The sequence below is a fragment of the Stegastes partitus genome, unplaced genomic scaffold (assembly GCF_000690725.1).
Source record: "Stegastes partitus isolate 25-593 unplaced genomic scaffold, Stegastes_partitus-1.0.2 Scaffold1020, whole genome shotgun sequence".
Taxonomy (NCBI): domain Eukaryota; kingdom Metazoa; phylum Chordata; class Actinopteri; family Pomacentridae; genus Stegastes; species Stegastes partitus.
In genome coordinates, this window is record NW_007578751.1 from 94627 (window position 1) to 121197 (window position 26571).

Genomic DNA, 26571 nt, shown 5'->3' on the forward strand with positions numbered 1-26571 from the left:
CACCCTGGACAGATCACCAGGTCACCAGTCCATCACAGGGCTACACTTAGAGACAGACAACCAAGCACACTCACATTCACGCCTATGGACAATTTAGAATCACCAGAGCCAGAGAACCAGAGAGAACCCACGCTGCACGAGGAGAACATGCAAACTCCATGCAGAAAGATCCCAGGTGTCCTAAGTGGGGATCTTCTAGCTGCAAGGCGACAGTGCTGACCACTGAGCACCCTGTAGCCCAAGCTGAAGCATATATTATATATATATTTAAGATTAGATTTAATCATTTCCAAGGTGAAATTGTGATTTGCATAAGGGGACGTTTCTGTCTATCTTCGTCTTCCTTAGGGTGGAGCACTTCAAAGGTTTTGTTTTATTGTATCATTCCCTGACCAAGGAATTTATTGTGAACATTGGCTGCAGTCCAATAAAAACAGAAAGAAAATGGCAGCAGCATGTGGACTGACTTATTCTGGTAGAGGTTGAAAATAATTCTTCCAGTTTGATTTGCTTTGGTCAGTCAGGAAATAAATATAGTGTTAATGGATAAAATAAGCACAGAAACTGGTTTCTGTAGGCCCGGGCGTCTCTTTTTGCGCCGCTAGGGGTCAGTAGAGGCACTTTGCGTTTGTTGTGGCGGAGCGGGCCTCTTTTCCTCGCAGCTTGCCGTAGGCGCGGTGAAACCTGGGTAGGACGGGGAAAGCGGCGGGAGAGCGGCAGTCTAATCTCAAATTTAATTAATCCTTTTTATGCTGAGCATATATTAAGTAAGTAGTGTGGATTTAATCGTGTAACTAAGGCTTACGTTGGGTGAAACCTAAGGTGTGTGGCTCCTAGCGCTGCTGTTCAGAGCTTGTGTTGTAGTGTTGCTTTTAAAGCATTCCCCGGGAAACCGGTTTGAACGTTTGTTTTTGCTCGTCTCTCTCTTTTTAGCGCTCCAGCAACAATGGCGAAGGTACAGGTGCTGAATGTGGCTGTCCTGGATAACCCGAGTCCTTTTGGAAATCCCTTTCAGTTTGAAATAACGTTCGAGTGTATGGAGGATCTCCCTGAAGGTGGGTACCGTCGCTGAATCGCTGTCATTGTCGCTGGGTTCAGGCCAGACTCTGGTGAGAGTTCAGGCTGTAAAATGGCTAACGAACGGCTAGCATAATATTAGCGACATTAGCTAACTTCAGGGAGAGGGTCTTGCTTGCTAAAACATTGGAGTTACTTTAAAAGCAACAGTAAAGTACCATAACACAACTTGGTTGGGTGTTTTTTTCCATGTTGGGCACATCTCAGAGTCATCCAAGTATACTCAGATCAAATTTTTCAAAAAAAGTGTAAATATGCTAATGCTATTCCTGGTAATAATGCACCCGACTCATACCGAACACGTTAGTCATTCAGTCTTCTGTGCTGAATAGTCTGTAGCATACAAATATAAATAATAATCCAGAGTGAATTGTACATATTGATCTGTGTACATTGTTAGTGGGCATGTCAACGGTTTTGCTTTTCACATTAAATTAAACATTCAGTTTTGTGTCTGCATTTTTTTGCATATGACAATAGATGTATTTCTTTGTACTCCACCTGTCTATTACTACACATGTTTGCACGTAATTCAACGAAACTGAGAAAAGCACTTACTTACTTTGGCCAACTTTGGCATTTTTACTTTGTTTTAGTCATTCAGATGCATACATCTGTCATAATTAATATTTGTTGAATTGTGATTTGATCATCTGATTCTTTGATTAGTTTTTTATTTTATTTTCAGCATTACAAATATAACTTTATATTTTCCAGTCAAACATAACTTTGTTTTACTCCTTTTTTTTTTTTATAGACCTGGAATGGAAGATCATCTATGTGGGCTCAGCAGAGAGTGAAGAGTATGATCAAATCCTCGACTCCGTCTTGGTTGGTCCTGTACCTGCTGGGAGACATATGTTTGTGTTTCAGGTGTGTTTGATTAAATAAAACTCACTAAAACAATACTTCACATTGCTTTTGCCACATGTTATATGTTGAGAACTGTTTCAGATGAAAGGCAGATACATTGCACTTAATGTAGGACTCTGCTTTGAAAGGATCCTTTTTAACTGCTCTTTGACAGCATAGCCATGTCAAGACTGAGCTTATTTGTATTTTCACTTCGTTTGGCCAGTCGGCCACAGAGACACACTGAAAGTGTTGTATTGTCAATTATGGTCCTATTCTCTGTCTTGTCATACTTGTTGTATGTGTTTCTATTTTTGCACATCTCTGTGTTGTATTTCTGTTGCAGGCTGATGCCCCAAACACTGGATTGATTCCTGAAAGTGATGCTGTTGGTGTAACTGTAGTGCTGATTACCTGCACATACCGCGGCCAAGAGTTCATTCGCATTGGTTACTATGTGAACAATGAATACACAGATCCAGAACTTCGTGAAAATCCTCCAATCAAGCCAGACTACACACAGGTTAGAAAGTGTTTGATTTATGGATGATCTGAATTCCAATGCCAACGTAACTGCCTAATCTTTACATTACCGGTTTGCAAGATTTTGGGCTACTGGCTGCAACACAAACCTAAAGCAGAATATTTCCACCCCTGTGCTTAACAGTAGGCAAGATGTGCTGTTCATGAAATGCTGCTTCTTTTTTTTTTTTTTTTTTTTTTTTCGTAAGACGGGATAAATGGTTGTGGCCATAGAGCTCAATACCAATCTGTCCACAACACTTGTTTCCAAAACAGGTCTGGCTTGTCCACTTGTTGCTTTGTATCCCTGACATTGACCTTTATGACAAGATTGCAGGTATTGTGCTAACAGGTGTCTTCACTTTCCTCACTTGTGTCTCTTCCTCGCGTCTGATCTCCTCCCTTGGAAGATAATAGATGCAAGGAAGAGACGCATGGATGGAGGAGATGAGGCTGCCAAATAAGAAAGCCTTTCATCCAAAGCTTTAGTCTTAAGTGACAGTGCAACATTTTTATGTTACGCCACTTGATAAAAACTAATCTATGTAGCGTATATAACACCTGAGTTTTCTTGCTCGTAGCTCCTTCCAAAGCCTCCTTGCTTGTTGTCTCAAGGTACATTTAAGTAATGGTAGGAACGTCCATGGTGAAGGAGGAATAGTTTTTGGGACATTGATGGAGAGAGGGTGCAAGGAAGCGCCCTCTTTTTGTGCACCAGCACTGCACAATGGAACTGTATACCAAATCCAGGTCCTCTGCAGTCATGTGGGGCTATGCTTTTTCTTTCTGTCCAGCATTTGAAGTAACAGACTTTTTTCATGCAGCGACTGTGTTTACGTCTTTTCTCTTCAAAAATCAATAAATTGTGTAATTTGTCCAGGGAGGCCTAAACTTTTGAATATAGCTGTATTCTCAGAGCTGGAATATAAAATGTTCTGTGTCACTGAAGATCAGGTTCAAAGGAGTTTTGCTGTACACAAAGTCCAGTCCCCCCACCCCCCTAAAAAAAGTCTTTAAAAATACGTTTTGTAGACATTCATCAAATTTTAATTAAAATACCTTACACATTACAGGACTCCAGCATTTTAATAACATGTTTTAATTTTGTTGATCATTAAAATAGAAAGGTAGAAATTTAGTAGCATGTCCACCTGGAATTAAAGATGATCGTTCTACTGAGCCTGCAGTTTGGAACAATAAATGCTGTGATTGTATAATTATCACATTCCCTTGGTTATGTAAGTTAAAAAAGCAGAAATTTTCCCATTCCGTAGGCTGTGTTGTTCGTTCAGATGGTAACTTCAGTAATAAGCCCCTGTGAGTTTTCCTGTAATGACAAAGGATTTTGATTGTAGGTGTCACATTTTTAACGTGGCTGACATTTGGAATGAAACCTTTCACTCACAGGTGCAAAAAAAAATATTGGAATGAGGGATTGCACTGGTTCCAGCTGTAAAGCTGTAGGTTATTATATAGTTGTGTATATGATTATTGTTGAATGAATACTAATTGGTATCTTTGTAGCATTGGCTTCATCCTATCTTGCCCTGATTCCTGAGACCACCAGATCTGCCAGATAGTGGCAGTGTGCATGTTGGTAAATATTAGCTGCATCTAACAGAGAAAGCATATTATTTAGGGAAATGTTAAACGTTTTCAAATGTTTTTAAACGGATGTTTCCATTATGGTTGTAAAATGCTTATGTAGACATTTTATGTTTTACTTTATGACAGTTATTATACACATCTCTCCTTAATAGACAAGTTTGATTTACATTTTAACAACATTTTACTGCAATTTAAAAAAAAAAATCTTCTACGAATTCCACTTTGATGTTGTAATAACATGCAGAAAAAGTTTTAGATTAGATGTAGCTATTGGATGTATGGTGCAAAATAGTTCTATATAGGAAGCTTATGAGGGGTATCGCTAATTTACTGTATATGTGATTTACAAGCACAAAGTATTTATCACAATGTGCTCTTTTTTTCAGCTCCAGAGAAATATTTTAGCATCAAACCCGCGTGTTACCAGATTCCATATAAACTGGGAAGGCTGCGCAGAGCGAATGGAAGACTCTGAAAACGTGGATCCTTCTTCAAACTCCATGCTCCCGCCATCCTGTCTCCCAGGCAAGGCTCCACCTTTGGGAATATTACCAGATAACTCTATGGACTTCTTATAGAGATCCCCCCTGCCTAAAGGTGATGACTCACGAGATGTTACATTTGAAGAATGCCTATGGACATTCTAGTGTGGAAGAATGGATGTACAGACATCCCTGCCTTACAGCTGCCCTTATTTTCCTGAAACTTCTCAAAAAATGAACTGTCACCTTGGCCTTCAAATGAACATTTGTTCCAAGGACGAGTCTGAACATCCTACTGGAATGATTGTAATTTATAGATGGATAGTCCCTTGCCATGAAAGCAATATTGAAGTATGGAAAGGAAACAGCAACTACAACCGCAACTGCAGCTGAACTGAAACATACGAAAGCTGGTGCATGATTCACCTTCCTTCCTTTTGTTGGTGCAGAACGGATTTGTACCCATTTAAGAGGATTTCAGCACTGAAGCAATAGGCAAGTAAATTGCAATATGTTGCTGTACAGGAATTTGATAATCTGCAATTATATTTGTGTTCACAATGCACTTAGACTTTTTCCCACTTAGATTGAGGAGTTTTGGATGGGCTTTGTATGGGCTATGTTACCTCCTCCATGTTTTTTTTTTTTTTTTAATTCCTGTTTTCAAATTTGTGTTCCAAATAAAACATTGTATTTGTCATGTGTCTGTGTATGAATAGCTGTTCCTCATAAATACTTGAATTATTTGATTGTTTTCAGAATGCATCTGAAATCCTATGGATTTCTCTTGTGTTTGTTAGGTATGCATTACACATGTATTTTTTTCCATGATGCACTTGATCTGTAGCACAAATAGTGTGAGTATCCCCTCATATTTTCACATTTTACTAAAAATAGCCTGTGCTAACGTCACACCCAATCACAGATTGTTCGGGTAAAAGGGGGTGGCTAGGCTACAATACTGACTTGAGAAAATATTGCACTGCAAAAACGATGGTGATTGCAAAATCGCTGCCTTCGCTTTGTTTTCGCAACGAAATTCAGTGTTATAAATGCAAACAGCTGATAATTTGAAGCAAAAAGAAAAACACAGTTACAGTTATGGGCGTATTGGCTACGAGCAAGTCCGGGAGGCGGGACAAAGCCGTTTGACAGACGAATCGTTTCAATGCAAGGATTGGATGTATTGACAGTTGTCCAATCAGCACTCGAATTCGATTTCTGTCACGTAAGTATTCGTGCAGGCAGCCAATCAGAGACAGACGAAGGCGGGACTCTGTGGATGGATGACTGGAGTTTCCCTTGCGGTCTGAAGATTAATGGAAGGGGTCTGTTGATCTGAGGAATCGACTATCAGGTGGTCGGTCCCAGGAAACCACTGCACTTGACGGCTTGTGTAGAAACGAATGGAGCGATATCTGTTTGAATAACAAACAGCGGGGAAAAACGAGTAGCCTGGACACCAGTTTTGTCATCCAGGTTTCCCCTGAAAAGGCCTGCCTATACAGAGATAGCACCTGGTTAGCTCAGGCCAGGATACGACTGCAAGGGACGCTAGAAGCTAACGCTAGCTTCCTCGGAAAACAGCTTTCGACGAACTGTGTCCGGACTGGATTTTGGATAAATCAAACCGTCTCTGGAAATACAGGACAGTCAAGTGACATCCTTATCCGCCGGTGCTCGCTTGGAAATAGACGAGCTAACAGGCTGACATCCGCTGGCTATACAGTTAGCTAACGTGCTAGCCTAGCTAACCTGAAGCGCTAGTGTTAGGTGCAGACTTGGATATACTCGAGTGGCTGGAGTTTCCTCAACTCATAACGGAGACGTATTTGAGTAAATATTTTTACATTCGTTTGTCAATAATGATAGCTGTTAGCTAGTAGCTAGCTGTCAGCTTCATTGAGTTCTACGACTGCATTAGCGGTGTAGCATCACTCAACGACTTGTAAAGGAAAACTCATTCCGAGCCCAGGGAGTCCACCATCAGCCTGCCATCATGGGCAACACGCCCACCGCAAAGAAAGGCAATGAGATGGAGAGTGGTGAGTACCCTTTGCCCGTAGTTGCCGCAGCTAGCCGTATCGTGCCGCCTGCCGCTGGATCGTTTGGCTGTAGTCATTTCCTGTTTCCCACAATGGCAGCGACATAATATGTACAACTTAAGACCTGTGCAGTGCATAACAGCCCAGAGAGCCCCCGTTATTACACAGTTTTCCCATGTTTCAACAGCTTTTCTCATCTTGGAAAGTGGATCAGCTCAATATGCCGAAGTTTCATTGGGATCGTCCACCCCATATCAGATCAATTCATATCCACACCTAAACTTCAGCTAAGTTGTTTTACTGCTAAGCCAGGGTCATCCCAATCGAACAGCAGAGGATGTTATTCATTTTCTTTGCCCATCCTGTGGGAAAGCTCGTGATTAAATGCCCCAGGTTACATTCAGAGGTATCAGTGAGGATGGCAACAAGTAGTCTTATACAACAGTCATAGGTTTGCTTGTGGTTTATGTGTTCTAGATATTTCTTTCTACTGTCATAAGATTATGGAGGGCTGCAACAACATTGCAAGCTCAAACCCTTGTGCAGACTTGTTGTCTAGTGCACTTTTTAATAACGTAGTCACTCCAGGACAAAACATTCCTCTTTGTACATGAAAAGGGTTCGTTTTTTAAAATAAATAAATAAATAGAGATTTGCAGCAAGAGTGGAGATGCACGTACTATTTTAGGATGTTTACATGAAGTAATCAACTGAATGTTAAAGCTCAGTGTCCCCCTGACTGTGTTTGTGAGCAGAAGGGTGTTGGTTGTTATCAGTGGAATAAAAAGCCACCAGGACGTTGTCATATGATGCATGAGGGTGATCCTCTCCGGGCAGAAACTTGGGAGTTAAGAAGTCTCTTGAACAACATGTGATGAGCAGCATTTAGAACAAGGGCACTTGTATGTGTCATTGAGTGCGTGCTTGTGTGCATGTTGCCGAGAGAGAGAGACGCTTTGCTTGTTTGATAATCGTTTTATATGCTGTTGCTCTGCACAACTTTTTCCTTAATGAACTTTGTGAACATACAATTGACTTACTTACAGTCTGATTTTTTAAAAAATAAGGCAAAGAGTCAGAAACACCAAACTAACAAAACTGATTCATTATTTCAAGTATGAACTTGAGTGTTTAGTGAAATTTTGGGGGAAATAATTGTATTTCTTATTATGTTTGTTGACTAAAGTTCACTGGACCTAGAGAAGACTTGGGAGGACACTGTTTTATGTTTCTATCCATAACACCATAAATAACGCTTAAGTGTGCGATGTCTGAACGGGTATCTGTGAAATGAGCGTCAGCTCCTTGTTGCTGGTAGCGAGTAAGTGTGAAGAATGGTCTCCAGTCTCTCTGTAATGTTAACCCATCCTTGGTAGCCTGTGTAACAAGGCCATGACTTTCAGATGTCAGAGCACAAATGTCTGTTTTTTAGTGCTTTAGAAAGAACAGAACTTGGAATGTTACTCGGTTAAAAACAGGCGTAGAGAAGGCGCTGCTGTTGGGAGGGTTGTTCATATGTCATGCTTCACTTCCTTATCAGTCTGATCACTCTGGGCCCACCCTGATCCCCAGAGACAGGTGCAGACCAGGGGTCCAGAGCCCACAACAAGGAGCATAATTTTCCACAGAGCAGAGGAGAGATTAAGGACAACATGGCAGCCTGTTTTGGTTTTGACGGAAAATGGAAAGAGAGTGTTGAGAACTGGTTCAGGTGTGCAGCGTCTATTGTCACCGAACTTTCCAGGCTGCAGAAGACGAGCAGAGAGCCACTGCACTGGTATACAGAGCTCCTTTCTGGCCCACAGGAAGAAGCAGGGCGGACAGACACTGTGAACTGCCACAGGAAGTGAAGGAGCAAGGAAGGTCCAGCCCAGGCTCTGCACAGTTGGTCATCGCCTCTCTGCTCTATAACCTAAACACAGTCGGCCAAGATAGCCTTAAGTTTTGGCCTTTAAGACGCTGTTGGTATTACATTTTGTGGATTTCCCGCTTGGTAAAACATCCGGAAGTACTGCAGTTTGAAGCTCTATCAGCTGGCTTCCTCCAGCCTTGTATGATGTCTGTTATTCACAAGCTGGCAGGAAGGCTGTTTCAACGAGCTGGACCCTGTCTAGGGGACATAGGCAGTGGACAAGGCAGACATGACCAGCCACAGGAGGAGCTAGAGGCTTGCAGCTGGAGTGAGTTTTTATTCTGGAGCTGGAGAGGAGCATGGGTTAGGGGTGGAGCTGGAGTTCACACCGTGTCCCACAAGCTTAACCAGTCACAGGCTGATCTGGATCTCGCCATTTCACAGATAGCCAAGCTGTGTTTTCTTGATAATGTTTGTAACTGAATTCATCTTGTGACCTGGTGAGTTGAGTGTCAGTGGCTGTGGTGGAGTGATCTATCGCACTTCTGGACCTTGGTTGTACTGGTTTATTATTTATGGCCTGTAGCCAAGTCATATGCATGCATATGTCCATGTATACAGATACACGCAAACAGAGCAGTCTGTTGTTTGTCTCTGCTCTGTTACCTATTGTTTACTGGTTACAGAAAAAACAGGGAGGCATTTCTCAGCTCCTGTGGAAGCATCTGCCTGTGCACAGTAGCTGCACAGCAAAACACTATCAGCCTTAAACTACACAGTGCAATAATGAATCTGTTTTGACTCCCACATTCTTTATTGCTGTTATACTTTAAGGTCCTTGTCCTTCTGACAAATAGCACTCTTGTAAGTTTGTGTTGTCTTTTTTTTATGAATTTTTGATAGCTTGTAAGTCTTGTTGCATTCATGTTTGACTGCTTAAAATATACTTCTCTAACTTTACACTGGTTAAACATCTGAGCAAGACCGTGCTCATAACCAGTTTATGACAAGGAATGGTTGTAATGAGTTGTGAGTGTCGTGAATTTGACCATATAATGAGGTGGCACTCTGTCCAAGTGCAACTCCCTCTGTCTATAAATATCAGCGTGGTTCATGTCCTGCCCCTGCTCTGCACACAGCTGGTTTGTGTAACAGGGGCAGGCTTGTGTTTGGATCGCTCATCACTTCCTGTCTCCAGTTAAAGGGGCTTTGTTAAAAGCTTACACTGATTATCGGTAGACCTTACGTTTGAAACGCCAATCAGCTGCCTCAGACCAGCTTACAGCACCGAACTAGCCACTCGGCAAACTGACAGACCGCCAGGGGAATGGTCCTGAGATGTAGCAGCATGTAGAGCAAAACTGACAATGAAGTTCAGTGTTTGGGCAGGGAACAGTAAATTCATTAGGGTTTGATGTGAAATAGACATCGTAGTAAAGTGAATCCTTCTGTCTTCTAAATCTACAGGTACTGCTACTGACATTATTTTTATCACTGTAGCACATACAGGAATGGCATATTATAATACTTGGGTGCAGAAATGAGGGCATCCAGAGGAACAGCAGAAACACTGTAAAATGTATGTGCATTGAACCCTGTATGTATCTCTGCATTAAAATTCATACGCAGAAAGTTTGAACTCATGAGAGCTATAAGGACGAAATAAAAATATGTAATTGTTTGACACTACATGCACACTTTTACCTCCTTGAAGATTATTTGTGTCAGACAGTAGACCTCTGGATAAAATACACTCCTATGCAGGAAAAAGCAAAGCGAGACTCGCACTGTTTCATTGTTCAGCCTTGGGATCATCGTAATAATTCACAATTTTTAATAAGAACAACTACACAATGAAACTGATGGATGCAGGAATTTTCCCCGTTCTCTAAGTGCATTTCAACAGAAGTGAAAAAGGACATGAAAGTTGACTGAAGACTCAGTCTCTCAGTTCCTCTGCTTCTGAATTGGTTGGTAATTTAACTAGCCATTTAAATTCGGGACAGTACAACACAGAGTGACTTTCCATTGGCAGCTTTGTTAGTGAATGCCCACCGCCTGTATTCAGCAGCTGATGACTAAAATTGATTTCTCACCTTTACAAGTTTGCAAACACATCTCTAGTTTACATGCTGCTCTGTTTGCCTTCTTAACTGTTTTGTTATGCACCACATGGGCCTTTATGCTATCTGAACAAGGCCTTGTGTAGCCTGAGACCCGATTTGGCGCGCTTCGCAGTTTAATGTCGGTCAGCTCGCCCTAATATAACCCCTCTGTTCCTGCGTCAGAGTGGGCCAGTGAGGCCCAGGGGAGAGATGGAGGATTGATTTTTTGGAGGATCAATTCAGCACTGGCACTACACCGACTCTCTGGTGCATTTGCGCTGGGAGAAAAAGTTTCACTGTGGTTTGTGCGTTCCTGCTTTGCTGATGTCTCCTGAGAGGGCCACTTTTATGTTTTTGAAAACACCCAGATCGTCTCTGAAAGTTTTTCATCACTGATGTGACATCTGATTGGTTCTGCTAATTAGGGAAAGTTTGAGCTGCATCTAGATGTGTCTAGTTCATCTCGAGGGTCTTTACTTAGGCCTAGTTTTCCATAGGACTTCATCTCTGGGTTGGCTAAATATACCAGCTAGTGTTTTACGCCCCTCCCCCTGGTGATTATGCCCCTGTTTAGATCAATATATAGCCTCTGAGTGTGCATGTGTGTGTGTGTGTGTGTGTGTTTGTGTGTGTGCTTGACATGAGAGGGAACAGCAGAGAGTACTTTGTGTACAGAATAAATATTGATACTAACCAAGCAAGGGTCCAATTGATCTGTGTGTGTGTGTGTAACGGGAGCAGCAGTGCTCTCCATGCTACGTTTGACTGCACACTGGAGGTGGATGTTACTTTTTGAACTTGGTCTCCAGCAAGGTGACAGTTGCAGGAAAGACTGAAGACACTCTCCCGGCAAGGACACTCGACTGGTTTTTTTGTGGATGTGTGGGGCTGCTGATCTGACCAGAGTGCTCTCAGAGGGGGAGGATAGGTCATGAGTCAGTGGCTCTGAGGAAGAGGCCAAGGAAGAAGTACAGGGGAGACTTTGCAGGGCTAATGTGTGACAGGAAGAGCTCCAGAAGGCATGCAGGGAAGAGGGAGTCATCCTCGCGTTCAAGTGAATCAGGGTCGCGCTCGGCAGATGCTGCAGCAGCACCAGAGGTACCCATAGTCCTCCCAGATGGTAAGGAATTTGAGGTTACAGGAAAGTCAGAGTGAGAAGTTTTAGTTTATCACCTGCAACTCCTCCTATGGTTGTCATGGCAGCCCAAGCCTCTTAAATCAAACAAAAACAGAGGCTAAATGAAGACCAAGAGAATTCCTTAAAGGCAGCTGTTGATTTGGCTATTTAGCTCCCTCTACTTCTTTTCACAGCTTCCACAGCGCCTATGTTCCTTCTCTTCACAGTTCCAAGTTGTGCCAGTAATAGCTCCGTTTGTGGCTCTTTCTGCTTAAAGTAGAAGTTAAGCTACTTTCATGGGAAATGTTTTCTCCCTGGTGACCATTCTGCTTCCATTGCTCTCTGTGGAAGCAACAGTGCACTTGACATGTTTATGTGAACTTTGGTCTTTGCAGTCCTTGCTGGCTTTCTCCCATCCTATTGTTGGAGCTGCTGGTCTTTAGAGAATTTGCAGGAAATCACATTAACTAGATGAGGATTAAACTTTTGTGTAGTTTGGAGTGCATGTGTGTTAATATTTGCATGAGAAATTTGTGTGTGGGCAGTTCCCAGTTTGCAGCATTCTCATTGTATAAATGTAACGTTCTGATTCGAACATCACTTCAAGAGGTCATTAGTTTAAATATTCATATCACAGTGCTGATAAATAAATTGTTTTCACTTTTGATAGCTGACTGGCTTTATTTTAACTGTGCCCTAGGCTGTTTTGCATTGATTACCTCGACAGACAGAAATTCCACATTACCCTGAAAGGCTCAGCATGGGATATGTTTCCACTACTTTTTAATAGAGCAGACATTTTTACAGTACCTTTATTATGTTTCTAAGTAATTATCATGATTTCTGCCTTGAACTCAGTCTTACCTTTGTCTGAACTTGTTTATTAATTGTTGTCGAGTCAGTTTATTCATTACCACTTTTTGAAAACAATGAGCATTGACCAAAATGCTGTACAAATAAAAGAACAACAACAACACACAATTAAAACAAGAAAATGGTCAAACAACACAAGATCTCTGCTGATCTGTGTCAGTTAAGGAGAAGAAATTATGCTTTGCATTTGATCGCCAATAATTCTAATAATATAGCAAAAATAAATTCATATTATTGTCCTTTTTTTTTTTTTTTATTGCATTTACGACCTCCACCGTCTTGTGTCCAAGGCTAACAGTAGAAATAGCAGTACACCCTTAATCGCTGTGGCTAGTACACAGATAGTAAGGAGGAATGAGGAATGGCTGGTTATCTGCATGTTTCCACAGAGCCCTGTGATTATCCTCATAAAGATAAAAAATGAACTTCTCTGTATGACAGTATTTGTACCATAATCTGTCCACAGGTATGACTGTTGACCTGTAACTGCATGTATGCTCAGTGTTGCATGCTTATTTATGCACTGCCAAGTCATGAGCTGTTTTCAGGGAGTAGGTTTGTTTTTATAAAGACACGGTAGCTTTATGTTAAAATGCGCTTTCATCCTAAATGTATTTAATTTCCATATCGAATGTATTATTCTACAGTGATGCATTCAAGAGAATCCAAACTTAAGTCTTTTGCAGATGGCTTTCTTTGTTGTAACCCTGAAGGCCACAGTGAAACGTCAGAAAATTCTTATCATGTGCTTACACTTGTTTTCCTTATTGAAACCAACTCGGAATTACTCCGAAATAGACCACTCAGTGACCACGTTCCACATTTGCTAAATGCACAAGCTTGTTTTCAATGTGATACTTTCCAAAACTGCTCAGCTTGTGAGGGGATTGTAATTGAGCAGCAATGGAAACTATTAGGGGCTGGCTGACTATTAGATTAAATACTCAGCATTTTGCAATTATCTGTGCTGTTCTTAAAGTGTTCCCTAATAAAATAATTTCAAAAAGCAATTTTTTTTGGCTCTGATGCAGCCACCGCGCTTCATGTGAACTCATCAGTCTCTGGGCCTGAACAATGTCCCGCCCACAGCGCTATCTGATGGTTACATAAATGTATATCCAGGGTTCCATACTAATGTTTCCACTGGGTGCAAAGGTGCTGCCAACTTTCTCTGTTGGCCTTTCCATTTAGTTACAGTATTGCCTCAACAATTACTCCACCTTGCATGTTGATGCATATTGTCTTTGCATAATCTAGTTTTACATTTTTATAAGATTTGACAGTAACTTTATACTCGCAAAAATATTTGTATCTGAAATTATATACACTTCTTTTTTTTTTTTAACCAGTTTTTGCCCTGAAGTTGTTTTACGGTTGCTGCTATAAGTTGGACACAAGGTTAACCTCTCACTGGCTGAACATCTGCTTATCTATAGATGCAATTTACCAATGTTCCCTGAACGCCTCATATGCAGGCAAAGGTACACCCTGCTTGGCTGCTGCAGTGTCTCACCACAAAGTTACTGGAGCCCTGATATCACTTCCTAATATCTGTCATCGATCTCCTTTACTACAAATAAACAGTTCTGTTAAAAGTCATGTCAGTTTATCACTAGAAGCATAAGAAATGCAATTCAGAATTGCTGGTGAGATTGAGGTTTATGTTTTGAGTTGCGCACTGCCGGACATTTAAGTCAGTGTTTCTTTGGCTTTGCATTTTGGTTTGGTGACTTGCTGGAAATAGCCTATGAAGTCACAGCTCTGCACAAGGTTTTCTTGCAAGATGTGGTGCTGGGATGAAAGCAGTGGACAGAGAGAGCCCAAGATGAGATGATGACAGATTGAATGCAGACTGTCCCAGGCAGTATTTATACTCATGTACACATTGTTACATAACCTGTATCATACCACTATCTCATAAAAGTTTCCACATTTTTTTATTTTTTATTTTTGCAAGCACCAAGGTGTCATCTTCTCTGGGTGTTGGTGTTAAGGTTAGGGTGACCCACTATATAACGTTATGTTAGGTCTATGACGGTCTCTGAACATATGCCTTCTTTCTGTTTGCAGTGAAGGAGTTTCTTGCCAAAGCCAAAGAAGACTTCCTGAAGAAATGGGAGAATCCAGCACAGGTGAGACAGTAAAACATACACATATCTGTTTTAGTTTAATCATTACTGTTTCTTTTTAAAGCCACTTTATTATTATTGCCTAATGTTATCATGCTTTGGCTAAGAGATAAGCTTCTATTTTTGAATGTTGAGACACCTTGTTGCGATAATGAACTTTGCATGGGAGTTCGCTCTGATACAGTGAGAGTCATGGAAATAGTCCTGCCCCTGGACAAATGAATGCCTGTTTATTTCAGAGGGCCAGTGCACCCTCTGCTGGACTCATGTGAAATATATACTTTTGCACTGTGTATTGTATTTTGTATCATAGGTGCACCTCTTAGATACTCTCAAATGAAAGACATCACACGAAAACAACAGGAATTAATTTGTAAAGACTTGCCTTTGACATTAAGATGCCCGTTTGTTTCTCTTTTATTCAGGAAAAATAGTTAAACTAAAGCAGCGCTCGTCATGGTGGGTTGCTAGAAAAACTGTATGTACACTTCCCACTCACTGACGTCTTCTCCTCTCCCTCAGCAAACCGCGGCATTGGACCACTTTGAGCGTCTGAAGACCTTAGGCACTGGTTCATTTGGTCGAGTCATGTTGGTGAAGCACAAAGAGACAGGCCAGCATTTTGCCATGAAAATACTTGACAAACAAAAGGTACAGTACTTTTGAAGGATGACATTCAAGAGAACAAAACTTGGTAAATGAACGTGAATGTCTGACTTTCTAATGGTGATAATGTCTCTTGCAGACACTGTAATACACCAACAGTGTTTGTATGAACATTTTCCTATTTAAACATTAATGAGAGAAGAGAGAGTAGTCAATCTGCTAATAAGAACCAATCTTAGACTCTCTTCAGGATAACTTCAGAGTTCAAATGTCCCATAGTGCCAGAAAGACGTCCTGACTTTACAACATGCTGATGTTAGAAATCATTCCCGATTTAAATTCAATTCTCTATGCTGCTGGAGAAATTTGTCTTTAAATGCTACTGTGGCAGGGCTAAGTCATCAATCATTTGTATTTTTTGGCAAGCCATTTTGTCAACATATTTTGCCTGAATACACCTCCACTCTGATCCTTATAGGTAGTGAAGCTGAAGCAGATAGAACACACACTGAACGAGAAACGTATCCTGCAAGCTGTCAGCTTTCCCTTCCTGGTGCGACTGGAACACTCTTTTAAGGTATTCATCTGCAAAACGATGTTCACCTCATCTTGCTACGCATGTTTTGCATGTTAAAGTAAGACATTACTTGTGTCCCTACAGGATAACAGTAATCTGTATATGATAATGGAGTATGTGCCTGGAGGTGAAATGTTCTCACACTTAAGGAGGATCGGTAGATTCAGGTGAGTTGACTTTTAAGTTAACTCAACCTACATATTCCCATGTGCTGCTGGTTGTATGTAAATACTGACACTCGTGTTTTGCAGTGAACCACATGCCCGCTTCTACGCAGCCCAGATTGTACTGACCTTTGAATACCTTCACTCACTGGATCTCATCTACCGAGATCTGAAGCCGGAGAACCTGCTCATCGACCAGCAAGGTTACATACAGGCAAGGATTACATGTTTGTTTGTCTGCTTTTAACCGTCAACAACAGTATTACACAGAAGTGCTCTTGTAGTATGTAACCAATACTCAGAGCTGTGTTCTCTGTTCCTTAGGTAACAGATTTTGGATTTGCGAAAAGGGTGAAGGGCCGAACCTGGACGCTTTGCGGGACTCCAGAGTACCTGGCGCCAGAGATCATCCTCAGTAAGGTCAGTGTTGAGCTCAGCCCAGGATGACATGTGCTGAGGGGTGTAATATGAAGCAGGTTCTACATATCCAGGCTTTCTTTGTGCAAGCTGGCTCAACAAAACCTAAAGTCGGAGGTAATGGGTATCACAATGATGCTTATCAACTTTCTCTCTTAACCAAGTTTTCATCTTCAGACTGCGCGCGCTCACAGTAAAAGAGGCATTTAAGACCTCATGTGACTCTTCTTCCGCACAAAATGAACCAGTTTTTGTGCCCCGTATTTCAGTCAAAATGAACAGGCTGTTATAATGGAGAGCAATGAAGAGTAGAAATATTGATTACGGTAAATCGCGCTGTTACTGCAAATGTAGTCTGAGTCACTGTATGTAGGCTGCGATTAAAGCCACCGCACATTTCAGGCGACTTTGTCCCCCCCTCCGCTCTCAACCGTTTTCTTCACAACGGTAAACAGCAACAACCTCCGAGCAGCAACCGATCACGCTGAAGATCTCAAATTTTGGATCGTACAGTGAGGCAGCTGTGCTAGGTTTTTGCGGTGAATTATCTATTTTAGTCACAGTGCTTGCCTCCCTTTATGCAAATGTTCCGTTGAAGCAATTCCACCCGTCACTACTTTGTGTGAATATTGAAGCCTCGTTCTTCGCTTAGCTCTGCCCACAACAACTGTGATTGGTTTCAAGAAATACAAACAGGCCAGAGCATTTTTTTTTTTACCCCATAGTAGAGGGATGGTGTGGTGCAGCCAGACCATTATGTACGACAGCATCAGCTGGCAAAGCAACGCTACTGCAAGTGATACAAGAGAGAAATGGTGGAGAACTGTTTAACTATGTAATCATAGTGAAATAGTGTTATTGACTGAATAGTCATGGTGATAAATACTAAAAAGCTAATCGGTTTTCTAATCTGTGTTCTGAGCTGCAGTGCCAGTATGGTAGAAAGGATTTGGCATCAAATCAGCACCAAACATTTAAACTGATGCAACTGGGTGCATGTAGGTTCCTGTGGCAACACAGTGCATACAGCTTCGTTCAGTGGCACAACAGACAGAACGGATTCCCTTGGGTGAGAGTCCTCAGGAATGAAATTGGTGAAAGGGAGACGCTTCTTGCAGCCAATTATAACCTAAACTCAGAACAAAGCTGTGCAGCGCAAGTTACATTGATGATCTAGCTAGGTTGAAAGAGACACCGAAAATTTTAGGCTCTACACACTCCTAGCTAACCTACTAATCTTGCTTCTTAATACACTCATCTCATCTTTAGGCCACAGTAGCGATGTGGGACTTAGCAGATCAACGTGGGACTTCACATAGGAAACCACTGCATCGTCAGCACAAATTCGTTTGAGAACCCTCTTTATTTCCTGTGATTTTTTTTTTTTCCAGGGTTACAATAAAGCAGTGGACTGGTGGGCCCTGGGAGTACTGATATATGAGATGGCTGCTGGTTACCCTCCCTTCTTTGCTGACCAGCCCATTCAGATTTATGAAAAGATTGTATCAGGGAAGGTGAGTTTAGAGAATACTACTCGAATAACCCCTTTACACTTGATCTCAATCAAGGAATGGTTGTTTTTCAAAATATCAGTCAGCAATTTAAACACTGTTTCAAAATGCTTTTATAAAATCCAAAATTCATGCTGGTGGCAATAATTTATCAGTGATGTCACAGAACAAGCCTCTTAATTCGATGAATTGTGATGATTGTGTAAAGATTAAAACTTACAGATAATTTATTAATATGGGAATGTTTGCTTCATTACTCCATTTATCGACTACTTGGGTGTCTGATTGACTAACTTTAATTCGCTTCCCACCCTCAGAAGCACAGCATCAGCAAAATAAGAGAAACATCTAATTTTCTGTTAACTTGTCAGTTCTTTTCCCCTTTGCATTGGAATATCTTCTTCTTGGTGACATTTTGAGTCCTTCATTTTTTCCCCCTTATTAATATGATATCACATGAAATTAATCTTGTGCTTTACATGAGTCATTTTTTTGGATTTATTATAAAATATGTGGTACTCGTAGCATACGTGCTGCTGTGTTACCAGCACACAAGAATCGCTGACTTGACATTTTATTAGGTACAGCCAGTACATCACTGTCATATACTGTAAATTGTACATTCTAGCAAGTCATGTGACTGCAGTTAAAGCTCTATCATTTATGGCCATGCTCAACAATGGTGAGAAGAGCAAAAAAAACTAACAATGAGAACAAAAATCAAAGGAAAATGGACAAATGCAAACAAGTAGACAACCAGCAAATCACATCCAAGTCAAACATGAACCCATGTGTCTGGTGCTCTGTTTGTGTCCACACACATTTCAGAAGTGCTCAAATCTCATCACACAGTTTTCTGTAGTTAGATGCGTAAAGTACAGGAAGGAAGACTTGGGATTGTTCAAGCATATACACTGTAAAGAAAAATATCCCATTAAAAAAAAAAAAAAACTGAAAATCTGTCAGCCAGGGTAGCAGAAAAACATGTTAAACAGTGAAATACTATACTTTTTTTTTTTAAAAAGAAAGAAAAACTGTGAAAATAACAGCAAATATGTGTAAAATAATGATGTCTTTAGCAGGTATGAATACTGTAAAACTGTAATTTAACAGTCGCATATTGTGAGTTACGGGCTTCAAGGTGGCTCAGTGGTTAGCACCGTTGCCTCGCAGCAAGAAGGTCACTGTTTCGCGTCCCGGTGAGGACACCTGGGATCTTTCTGCGTGGAGTTTGCATGTTCTCCCTGTGCAGCGTGGGTTCTCTCCAGGTTCTCCGGCTTCCTCCCACAAAGTCCAAAAACATGTTGAGGTTAATTGGTGATTCTAAATTGTCCGTAGGTGTGAATGTGAGTGTGCTTGGTTGTCTGTCTCTAAGTGTAGCCCTGTGATAGACTGGTGACCTGTCCAGGGTGTCCTCTGCCTTCGCCCTAAGTCAGCTGGGATAGACTCCAGCCCCCCACGACCCCAGTGAGGACTAAGTGGTGTATAGATAATGGATGGATGATCTATAATTTAACAAACAGGGAAAACATGTAATGCAACAATCAAACATTTTACCATTTTTAAATCCTTGATTTGGATATTTTTCTTTCAAATAATGACAAATATCTCTAAAATTACTATTAGATACAGTACTGTGTAAAAGAACAAATTCCTATTTGTGAAAATCCACATTTTAACATGTAAATTAATACTTTTTTCTGTGATTTTGAACGTTGTTGTCCACAGTTGAACAAATCTGTTCAGAAATGTTCCAGGTAGAAACTTAACAAAGAAGAAATTGTTTTCATTTCACAGTGTAGTTCAAATAAAAAGCGAGGAACATATTAGTATTCCATCATATATGTTGTGTGTGGACATGTCGTTCGTGGTCATTTTCAGCGTCACCACTCCCAGCACTGAGGCCTTACACTCATCTACAGCTGCAGACCACAGTCCTGCAGGCTTTCTCCAAACAACAGCATAAAATACAAAAACACTGTGCCTGAGAACACACACTAACATTTCTTTTACTGTTTCCAGGTTCGCTTTCCATCCCACTTCAGCTCAGACCTGAAGGATCTGTTGAGAAATTTGCTGCAGGTGGACCTCACCAAGCGATTTGGCAACCTCAGGAATGGAGTCAATGATATCAAGGGCCACAAGTGGTTTGCCACCACTGACTGGATTGCCATCTACCAGAGGAAGGTTAGCGGCCAGCCACCATGCAGTAGTAATGTTCACAAATAGAGCCTCCGTCCACTTTTGTATCATGAGGGTAGAAGGAAAAGAATTCTGACAAAGGAACAGGTTTTATTTTGATTATTTTTGCCTTTATTGGATATTTGAAAGTGAGGAAGTAGAGAGGAAATCTGGGCTGTAGAAAGGAGGTTACATGCAACACAGGTCTTTGGCTAGGATTGAGAGAGCCCCAAGGAAGGTGGTTTTAATGAGACTTTGGTCAGCGGAGGTGTCTTTACTCTACATCTGTGGCTACGGGTAATTTCACACCATCTGTTCTTCTTCTGCACAGTGGATACTGCGTGGAGGCTAATGAAAAAATGTCTGAAACATGCAAAACATGTGTTTCCCTGCAGTTTTTTTCTTAAAATAGCAGCTAGTTGATTCAGACAGATTATAGCAGTGCTGCAACATGACTTTGAAATCCTAAAGCAGACCAGGAGATGTAATGAGTCCTTCATTTGACATTGGAATACGAATGCAAACACAATCCCATTTTTGTAAACTCAGTTATAAAGTCACCTACAGTTGTCGAAAGATTTCAAATAAATAGTGGATTTTTTTTTAAAAAGCACGTTGCAATGACCCTATTCTCATCTCATCAAGGAAGGCTGTGAAAATTGCTACTCAGACGGTGACACTCGTGTAACAAACGGTGACAGTTAAAGGTTAATTAAACTACAGACTATGAAAACAGCACATAGAGGGAATACTGTACCAACACCGTAAGAGCGAGATCATTCATTTTGTCCCGATCTATGTCAAAAAGCGAAGCTCCTACTCTCGAGCTTTTACTTGAAGTATCAGCATTACTGTCTGCGCGAATACGTGATGCAAATGAATGCAGCAAGTTCATATTTGTTTCTCGCAGTTGATGAAATTCATTCAGAGAAACCTGGGTAATCACCAGCTGAATTTCAAATAGATGAGCTGGCTTCAGGGAAAGCAAATGACCACACACGATCGCACAGCTAGTCCTGCAATGTGACGACAGACAGATGAGTCTTACAAGTATTCAAGCAGGATTTCTTGATTGTTGAATGCGTTTTATTCCCTTCTTAATCTGTTAACATGTACGTCTGTGTCCTCGGACTTACTCCATTGTCATCCTGTAGTTTATGTCCTTGGTGCTCTCTGTTAGACCCCACTGCATCACTCTGATGATTTTTACTGTCCCGTGTGTTCCAGGTGGAAGCTCCCTTTATTCCGAAGTGCAAAGGCCCCGGTGACACGAGCAACTTTGACGACTACGAGGAAGAGGAAATCCGAGTCTCCTTCACAGAGAAGTGTGCAAAGGAGTTTGCCGAGTTCTAGATTCCAACCACGAGTAGCGGACGCACACGCAAGACAGAGAGAGAGAGAGAGAAAGAGAGAGAGAGAGAGACAGGGATTTAGAAAGTAAAAGGGGGTCTGAACACAGGAAGCACTAGGGTGGACTGATAACTTGCTTATTTGTGATGAGTTTTACAATGTAAAATCCCCCCAATGGAAAGGTAGGCAAAGTGAAGACAGATCTAACAGAACCAGCAGTGTTGCCTTTCTGATTGTTTCTCAACTGTTACCTATTCATTTTATTTATCCCTCTTGTGTTCGTGGCAGGGGCTCGACGAGAACAGGCACCGATTGTGACTGTTCAGCTAGACTTGTATCTTTCTGATGGTGTGATGACAGTCTTTGCAGGTTGAGGCATTGGTTTTCTGTTAAGGTACTGAATCTGCTAGGCTCCTTTTTGGGTTTTTTTTTTTTTAATTTTTTTTTGGAATGGGCCCCTCTCTACAAGTTTCTCTAAGAGTGATTGTTGTATCTTGTCACCCCGGTTCCCCCCCCTCCTCCCCCCACCTTCCTCCCCCTTCTCCATCTCTCCATCCTGAATCTGTCCAAGCAATACCAAGTCCAACAGATGTGCCTATCATAATGCCAACTGGTTGGAAAACTGTGTTGAAAGAATTGGTGCAGAGTTTCGGCTGTGGCGGCATCAGCCCTCGTGCCCGTTTGATTGAAAGCTTGAAAACTCTCTGCACCTGCCTTTGTCTGCTCAATGTGGCATGATTATTGGGTAGATGATGCACTCTACTGCTTGCACTTGAAGCAGTGGTGACCTCTTTGATCAGAGTGGAAATGATTTATCACAGTAAACTTCGTCTAGGTCTTACTCCTTCGGGGGACCTGCGAGAAGTAAACATGAGGTCTGAATTTAAGTCTGTCTTTCTCTTAGCTGAATTTATTAGAGCATTTTAAAAAAAAAATCCTATTGGTGATCATTTTGTCCTTTTTATGTCAAATCTCTGTGCTTGTGTGTTATTTAGTGCTCAAGGGTGGGTTTAAAAAGCTGTGATTTAGCAGCAGCTAACATTGTGGTCACACTCCTGACTATTGTTTATTTAATTCATAGAACATTTATACATGTATATTGATATATGATAGAGAACATGAAATATCCATCTTTTTCAAAAAAAAAAAAAAATGTCTCATAGCTGTGAAACTGAATTAAGATTTCATAAATAAACGAATATATGAATTCTGCCAAATTTGCAAACTGAGAACACTGCAGTTTTCTGTATGTAACTATGACGGTGGTGGATTTTAATACGCAAAACAGTAGCAAAACGTTTCGACAACATGTGCATGTTATTTTTGTACAATATCACTTTTAAAGAAAGACGGCAGAGCATTGTGCTTGATTTGTGCTGAGGTACCTGAGATCGTGGATAACATGTTTAATATTAAAAATGGACACTCAAAGCTCTGTTGACGATGGAACACGACCCAGCCACGTGTGTGTGTGTCTGGGCTCAGTTCATTATTCAGCTGTAGGGCAACAGTTTGCAGATAATTGTCACTGAACTTGTGCTTCTCACCTTGACAACTGTTTTCTTTTTTTCCCCCCTTTTCTCTTTCTCTTGTATGTTCCTTACATGTAACACCTTCACATAGATTTGCAGTCCGACCTAATTTTTTATTTTTTTTTGGGGGGGGGGGACTGTTGGGATTGAAGTGTTTTGTTTCCATTTTCCAGCTTTCTATGTAACAAATTAAACTTAAGGAAGCTATCCTAAAGCTGTCCCCTTTTGCCAAGTTTATTTCTGTGGATGCAAGACAATCGCAGACCAAATCTTATTGCTGGTTTGTTGACTGAACACATTGTTTTGTTTTTTTTTTGTTGGTTTCATGAAGGATTTTACACTTTCGCTCAGCCAGCCCCTCCATAAGCCCTATAGGTGCTAGACTTTGTCCATCTCACTGAAAAGCTTCTGTGAATTGTTTGATGTGCTTCAATCTATTTGTCATAAAGTCTTGTAAACATGACATTTTTAGAATGTTCTTTGGCTAAATGATTTCAGTAGGCTCCAGTACTTCTTTTTGGCAGTGTCTTAATGTAATTGAGATCAAACGCAGGATACCTTTTTGAATGTCTTGAACTGTCTGATGGAGATGTTTCAGTGCTGTTTGGAAACATGATGTGTGTATTTTTGTTTTTGTTTGTTTTTTTTAAACAATACACCTTTCTTTGGTGAGCTTGGTTTTTCTTGCATGTGGTAAAGCAGCCCGATAGCAAGACTCCTCCTCCCCCCTCCACACCCACAACCACCACCACCCGGACCTGTTTGAGAAATCATTGTTTCCGCAGCTAACGGTCTTGTTGCTGATTAACCTTTGATTTGTTCGAGCATCACACTAAACAGTGCAGTGGATCACCAACCAACTTGTCCAGTCTTTTTAAAAAATAGTGAAGCACACGCCATACCTTTTCAATATGAATTCATTTGTGCTAATTCTTTGAAACCTTCAAGACACAATGTAACGCTTGGAAGAGAGCACATGTAATATCTTTTTCGCCTTTATGTCCTGACAAATGACTAAATCAGAGTTGGTGGGTAGAAGGCGATGCCACTTGATCCACTTCAGACACTGAAGCCATCACAGTGCTTGTTTTTTTGTTGTTGTTGTTGTTGTTTCTTTGTTTCCCCATACACAAAACTTCTTGTCAGTTGTCTTGAATTCTTTTTTTTCTATCAGCTGAACACTATCAACTGCTCTGTGCTACTTTCAGTTTTTCTCCTGTTTGCCTTCTATCTTCATCAGGTCTCCACACACTCTTTATTCAGACATAACACTTTTTACATCTGAGATGTTTTGCGTTCATATTTTCTAATTGTATTTTCAAAAAAAAAAAAGGACGAAAAAAAGAAAAAAAAAAAGCAAAAACAGAACATTAATCTTTTTTCCTCATGACCTGGGTACAGTGATTGTGTAGTCTATTGTACCTTTTGGGAAACAATACTGTATATCCTTGCCTTTGACAGTCTTAACTATCTTACCCTCTGGAGAACTTGACAGATACCCTTAGAACACAATGAGTATGTTAAAAAAAATATATACATAAAGTAATATTTTGCAAAATGTATCATTCCAATAAAGTTTTACTTGTTAAGACTAACATGTCTGGGTTATATGTAAGCTCTCTTTTCACCTTGTGCAATGTGACAGAATTTGTTTAGTTAAAATTTAAGAAAAAAAATAAAAGTTTCCTGTAACAAATTTAAAGATATTTGCAGCTTCGGGCTGGTGGCGGCTGGATAAGAGGAACATGCGTGTTGGTAGGTGGTGATGCTGGAGTTTCACTGTCCTGTCTGGTTTCAGTGACTGTTTCAGGAGTCTGCCGGGCGTAATGGAATAATGCAGTGTTCAACCTGTCACAGAACGGGATCAGCTACCAGCCAGGAGACAAAAGTTTGGTTCATTTTTAAAGCGAGAGCGAATAAATGTAACCCCTCCAGCAAACACACATCAGAGAATAGATACACTACTTGCAGTTAATTGTGGCATATATTCCAAAAGCTTGCACCTCTTCTGCCTTTTTTTCACCCTTGATGTGACTGCGAGAGATTTTCATCCAACATTTGCTGATGTGTGAAACCCATCCCTCCCTCTATCCAGTGTTTCCTGAGCCACTAGCTGTAACACAACACCAGTCACAATATTTCCACCTCTGAGGGTGTTCTTTTGATCAAATGCAAATCTTTCTTTCCCTCTCCAATTAAGCAATACAGTCAGTTTTTGTGAGCAAAAAGCTCAACTGTTGTTTTCCAAATGAGTGTGATTCTTCTCGACGTTGCTTTGCATACTTAGAGTTGTGATTATAATGAGGTTGAAGGTAAGGTTTTGGTGTGATGATTGTTGCATGTAAATCTGCTTCAAGCTTTTGGAACGGCCCTCAGTTTCCCCTGACGGCGCTAAAAACCTGTAAGTATCTTACACAAAGATCACAACGTGTTGAACAGAACAGCCCTAAAGTATCTCAGCTTGAAGGGATCTGCAACAAAAGAGTGACAATAAAGACTCTCAACTGGAAAAAAAAGAACAGGACTAGAGTGAAATGTGACCTGTGTACATGAAGAGAATCATCATCATCACCCTGTTTGCTGTAGGGGTTGTATTTTCATTTCTAAAATCAACAATATAATTGCTCAAACTTTTGTACATATGAAAGTAAAGAAAACTCATAAGAATATATGAATTCGAGAATGGAAACTGATTAAAGAATGAAGTGATAATTGGCCAATGAGACACATTGACAGAGCTACAAATGACTAAATCAATCCAAGGAAGATGCAATAAAATGTAGATTAAGACAAAAGCTTCATTATATTTCACAAACTATACTTTTGAGTGTCATTAACCACATCAGAGAACAAGATTTACAGCCTTCAGAGTAACTGTGGGGTGTCAGTCCAACCATTAAACGACAGGTCGGTTTAGTACGGAGCCTTTTCTGATTTAGGTGCTATGACATTTTTTGGTAATTGGGAAAAGTTTAAAAATAAACTTTTTTTATTGGGTCCAGTTTAATGCTCTGTTATTGTTGCAATTATTATGTATACTGATTTATTGTCGTGCCGTCTTTATTAAAAGCCGAACTGATTTATCGCCTCCTTCATTAATTCTTTCATAATTTGATGGTGTAATGAAGAAAACGCACACACAGCACAAGTCTTTATCTGCTTCTTTAATTTGATCTTGTGGAAGTTAAGTGGGATAATGGGCCACGTAGGAACTATAACTGCACCTACTTCATTAAATGTTTGTTTGCTTAATATTTAATAGGGAAAATGTACATGAATGAACATCAGTATACAAATAGAATACAGCTTTCTCACAGCCCTAGTGCCTCGGCAGGTAAGATGGAGGAGAAACTGTTTTACTGATAAACAATTGAATTTTTTGAAAAACCATGTCAGGTACACAAGATTTATGCTGAAGTGAACAAATGTGGAGGCTAACTAAATCATACCAGACAATGGGTTTGTTACTATAAAACTAAATGTAACATTTGCAGCATAAGATGACCTGTATCCTCAAATTCTGACACTGAGTTAACTTTAACCGCACCATGGACGTTCAAAAACACATACA

The 26571-nt window shown here is 40.7% G+C and overlaps 2 protein-coding genes across 6 annotated transcripts; both read left to right on the forward strand.

The window, feature by feature from the left end:
- The first annotated feature begins 619 nt into the window (after positions 1 to 619).
- Positions 620 to 5241, forward strand: asf1ba (anti-silencing function 1Ba histone chaperone). Of its 3 annotated transcripts, XM_008295103.1 has the most exons (6): positions 620 to 630; positions 693 to 822; positions 934 to 1055; positions 1835 to 1950; positions 2276 to 2452; positions 4446 to 5241. In XM_008295103.1, the coding sequence occupies exons 3-6, from the start codon at positions 947 to 949 to the stop codon at positions 4635 to 4637; spliced, it is 594 nt and encodes a 197-aa protein (XP_008293325.1). In that variant the 5' UTR covers positions 620 to 630; positions 693 to 822; positions 934 to 946; the 3' UTR covers positions 4638 to 5241. The 3 variants fall into 3 exon arrangements, with proteins under 3 accessions (XP_008293325.1, XP_008293324.1, XP_008293326.1); XM_008295102.1 differs by lacking the exon at positions 620 to 630 and having other exon boundaries at positions 683 to 822; XM_008295104.1 differs by lacking the exon at positions 620 to 630 and having other exon boundaries at positions 683 to 767.
- Positions 5242 to 5839: 598 nt separating this feature from the next.
- Positions 5840 to 24595, forward strand: prkacaa (protein kinase, cAMP-dependent, catalytic, alpha, genome duplicate a). Of its 3 annotated transcripts, none has more exons than XM_008295106.1 (10): positions 5840 to 6586; positions 14604 to 14665; positions 15185 to 15313; positions 15747 to 15845; positions 15930 to 16012; positions 16097 to 16223; positions 16334 to 16429; positions 17818 to 17940; positions 19960 to 20124; positions 21346 to 24595. In XM_008295106.1, the coding sequence occupies exons 1-10, from the start codon at positions 6541 to 6543 to the stop codon at positions 21469 to 21471; spliced, it is 1056 nt and encodes a 351-aa protein (XP_008293328.1). In that variant the 5' UTR covers positions 5840 to 6540; the 3' UTR covers positions 21472 to 24595. The 3 variants fall into 3 exon arrangements, with proteins under 3 accessions (XP_008293328.1, XP_008293327.1, XP_008293330.1); XM_008295105.1 differs by lacking the exon at positions 5840 to 6586 and adding an exon at positions 8640 to 8766; XM_008295108.1 differs by lacking the exon at positions 5840 to 6586 and adding an exon at positions 11216 to 11663.
- Positions 24596 to 26571: the final 1976 nt, after the last annotated feature.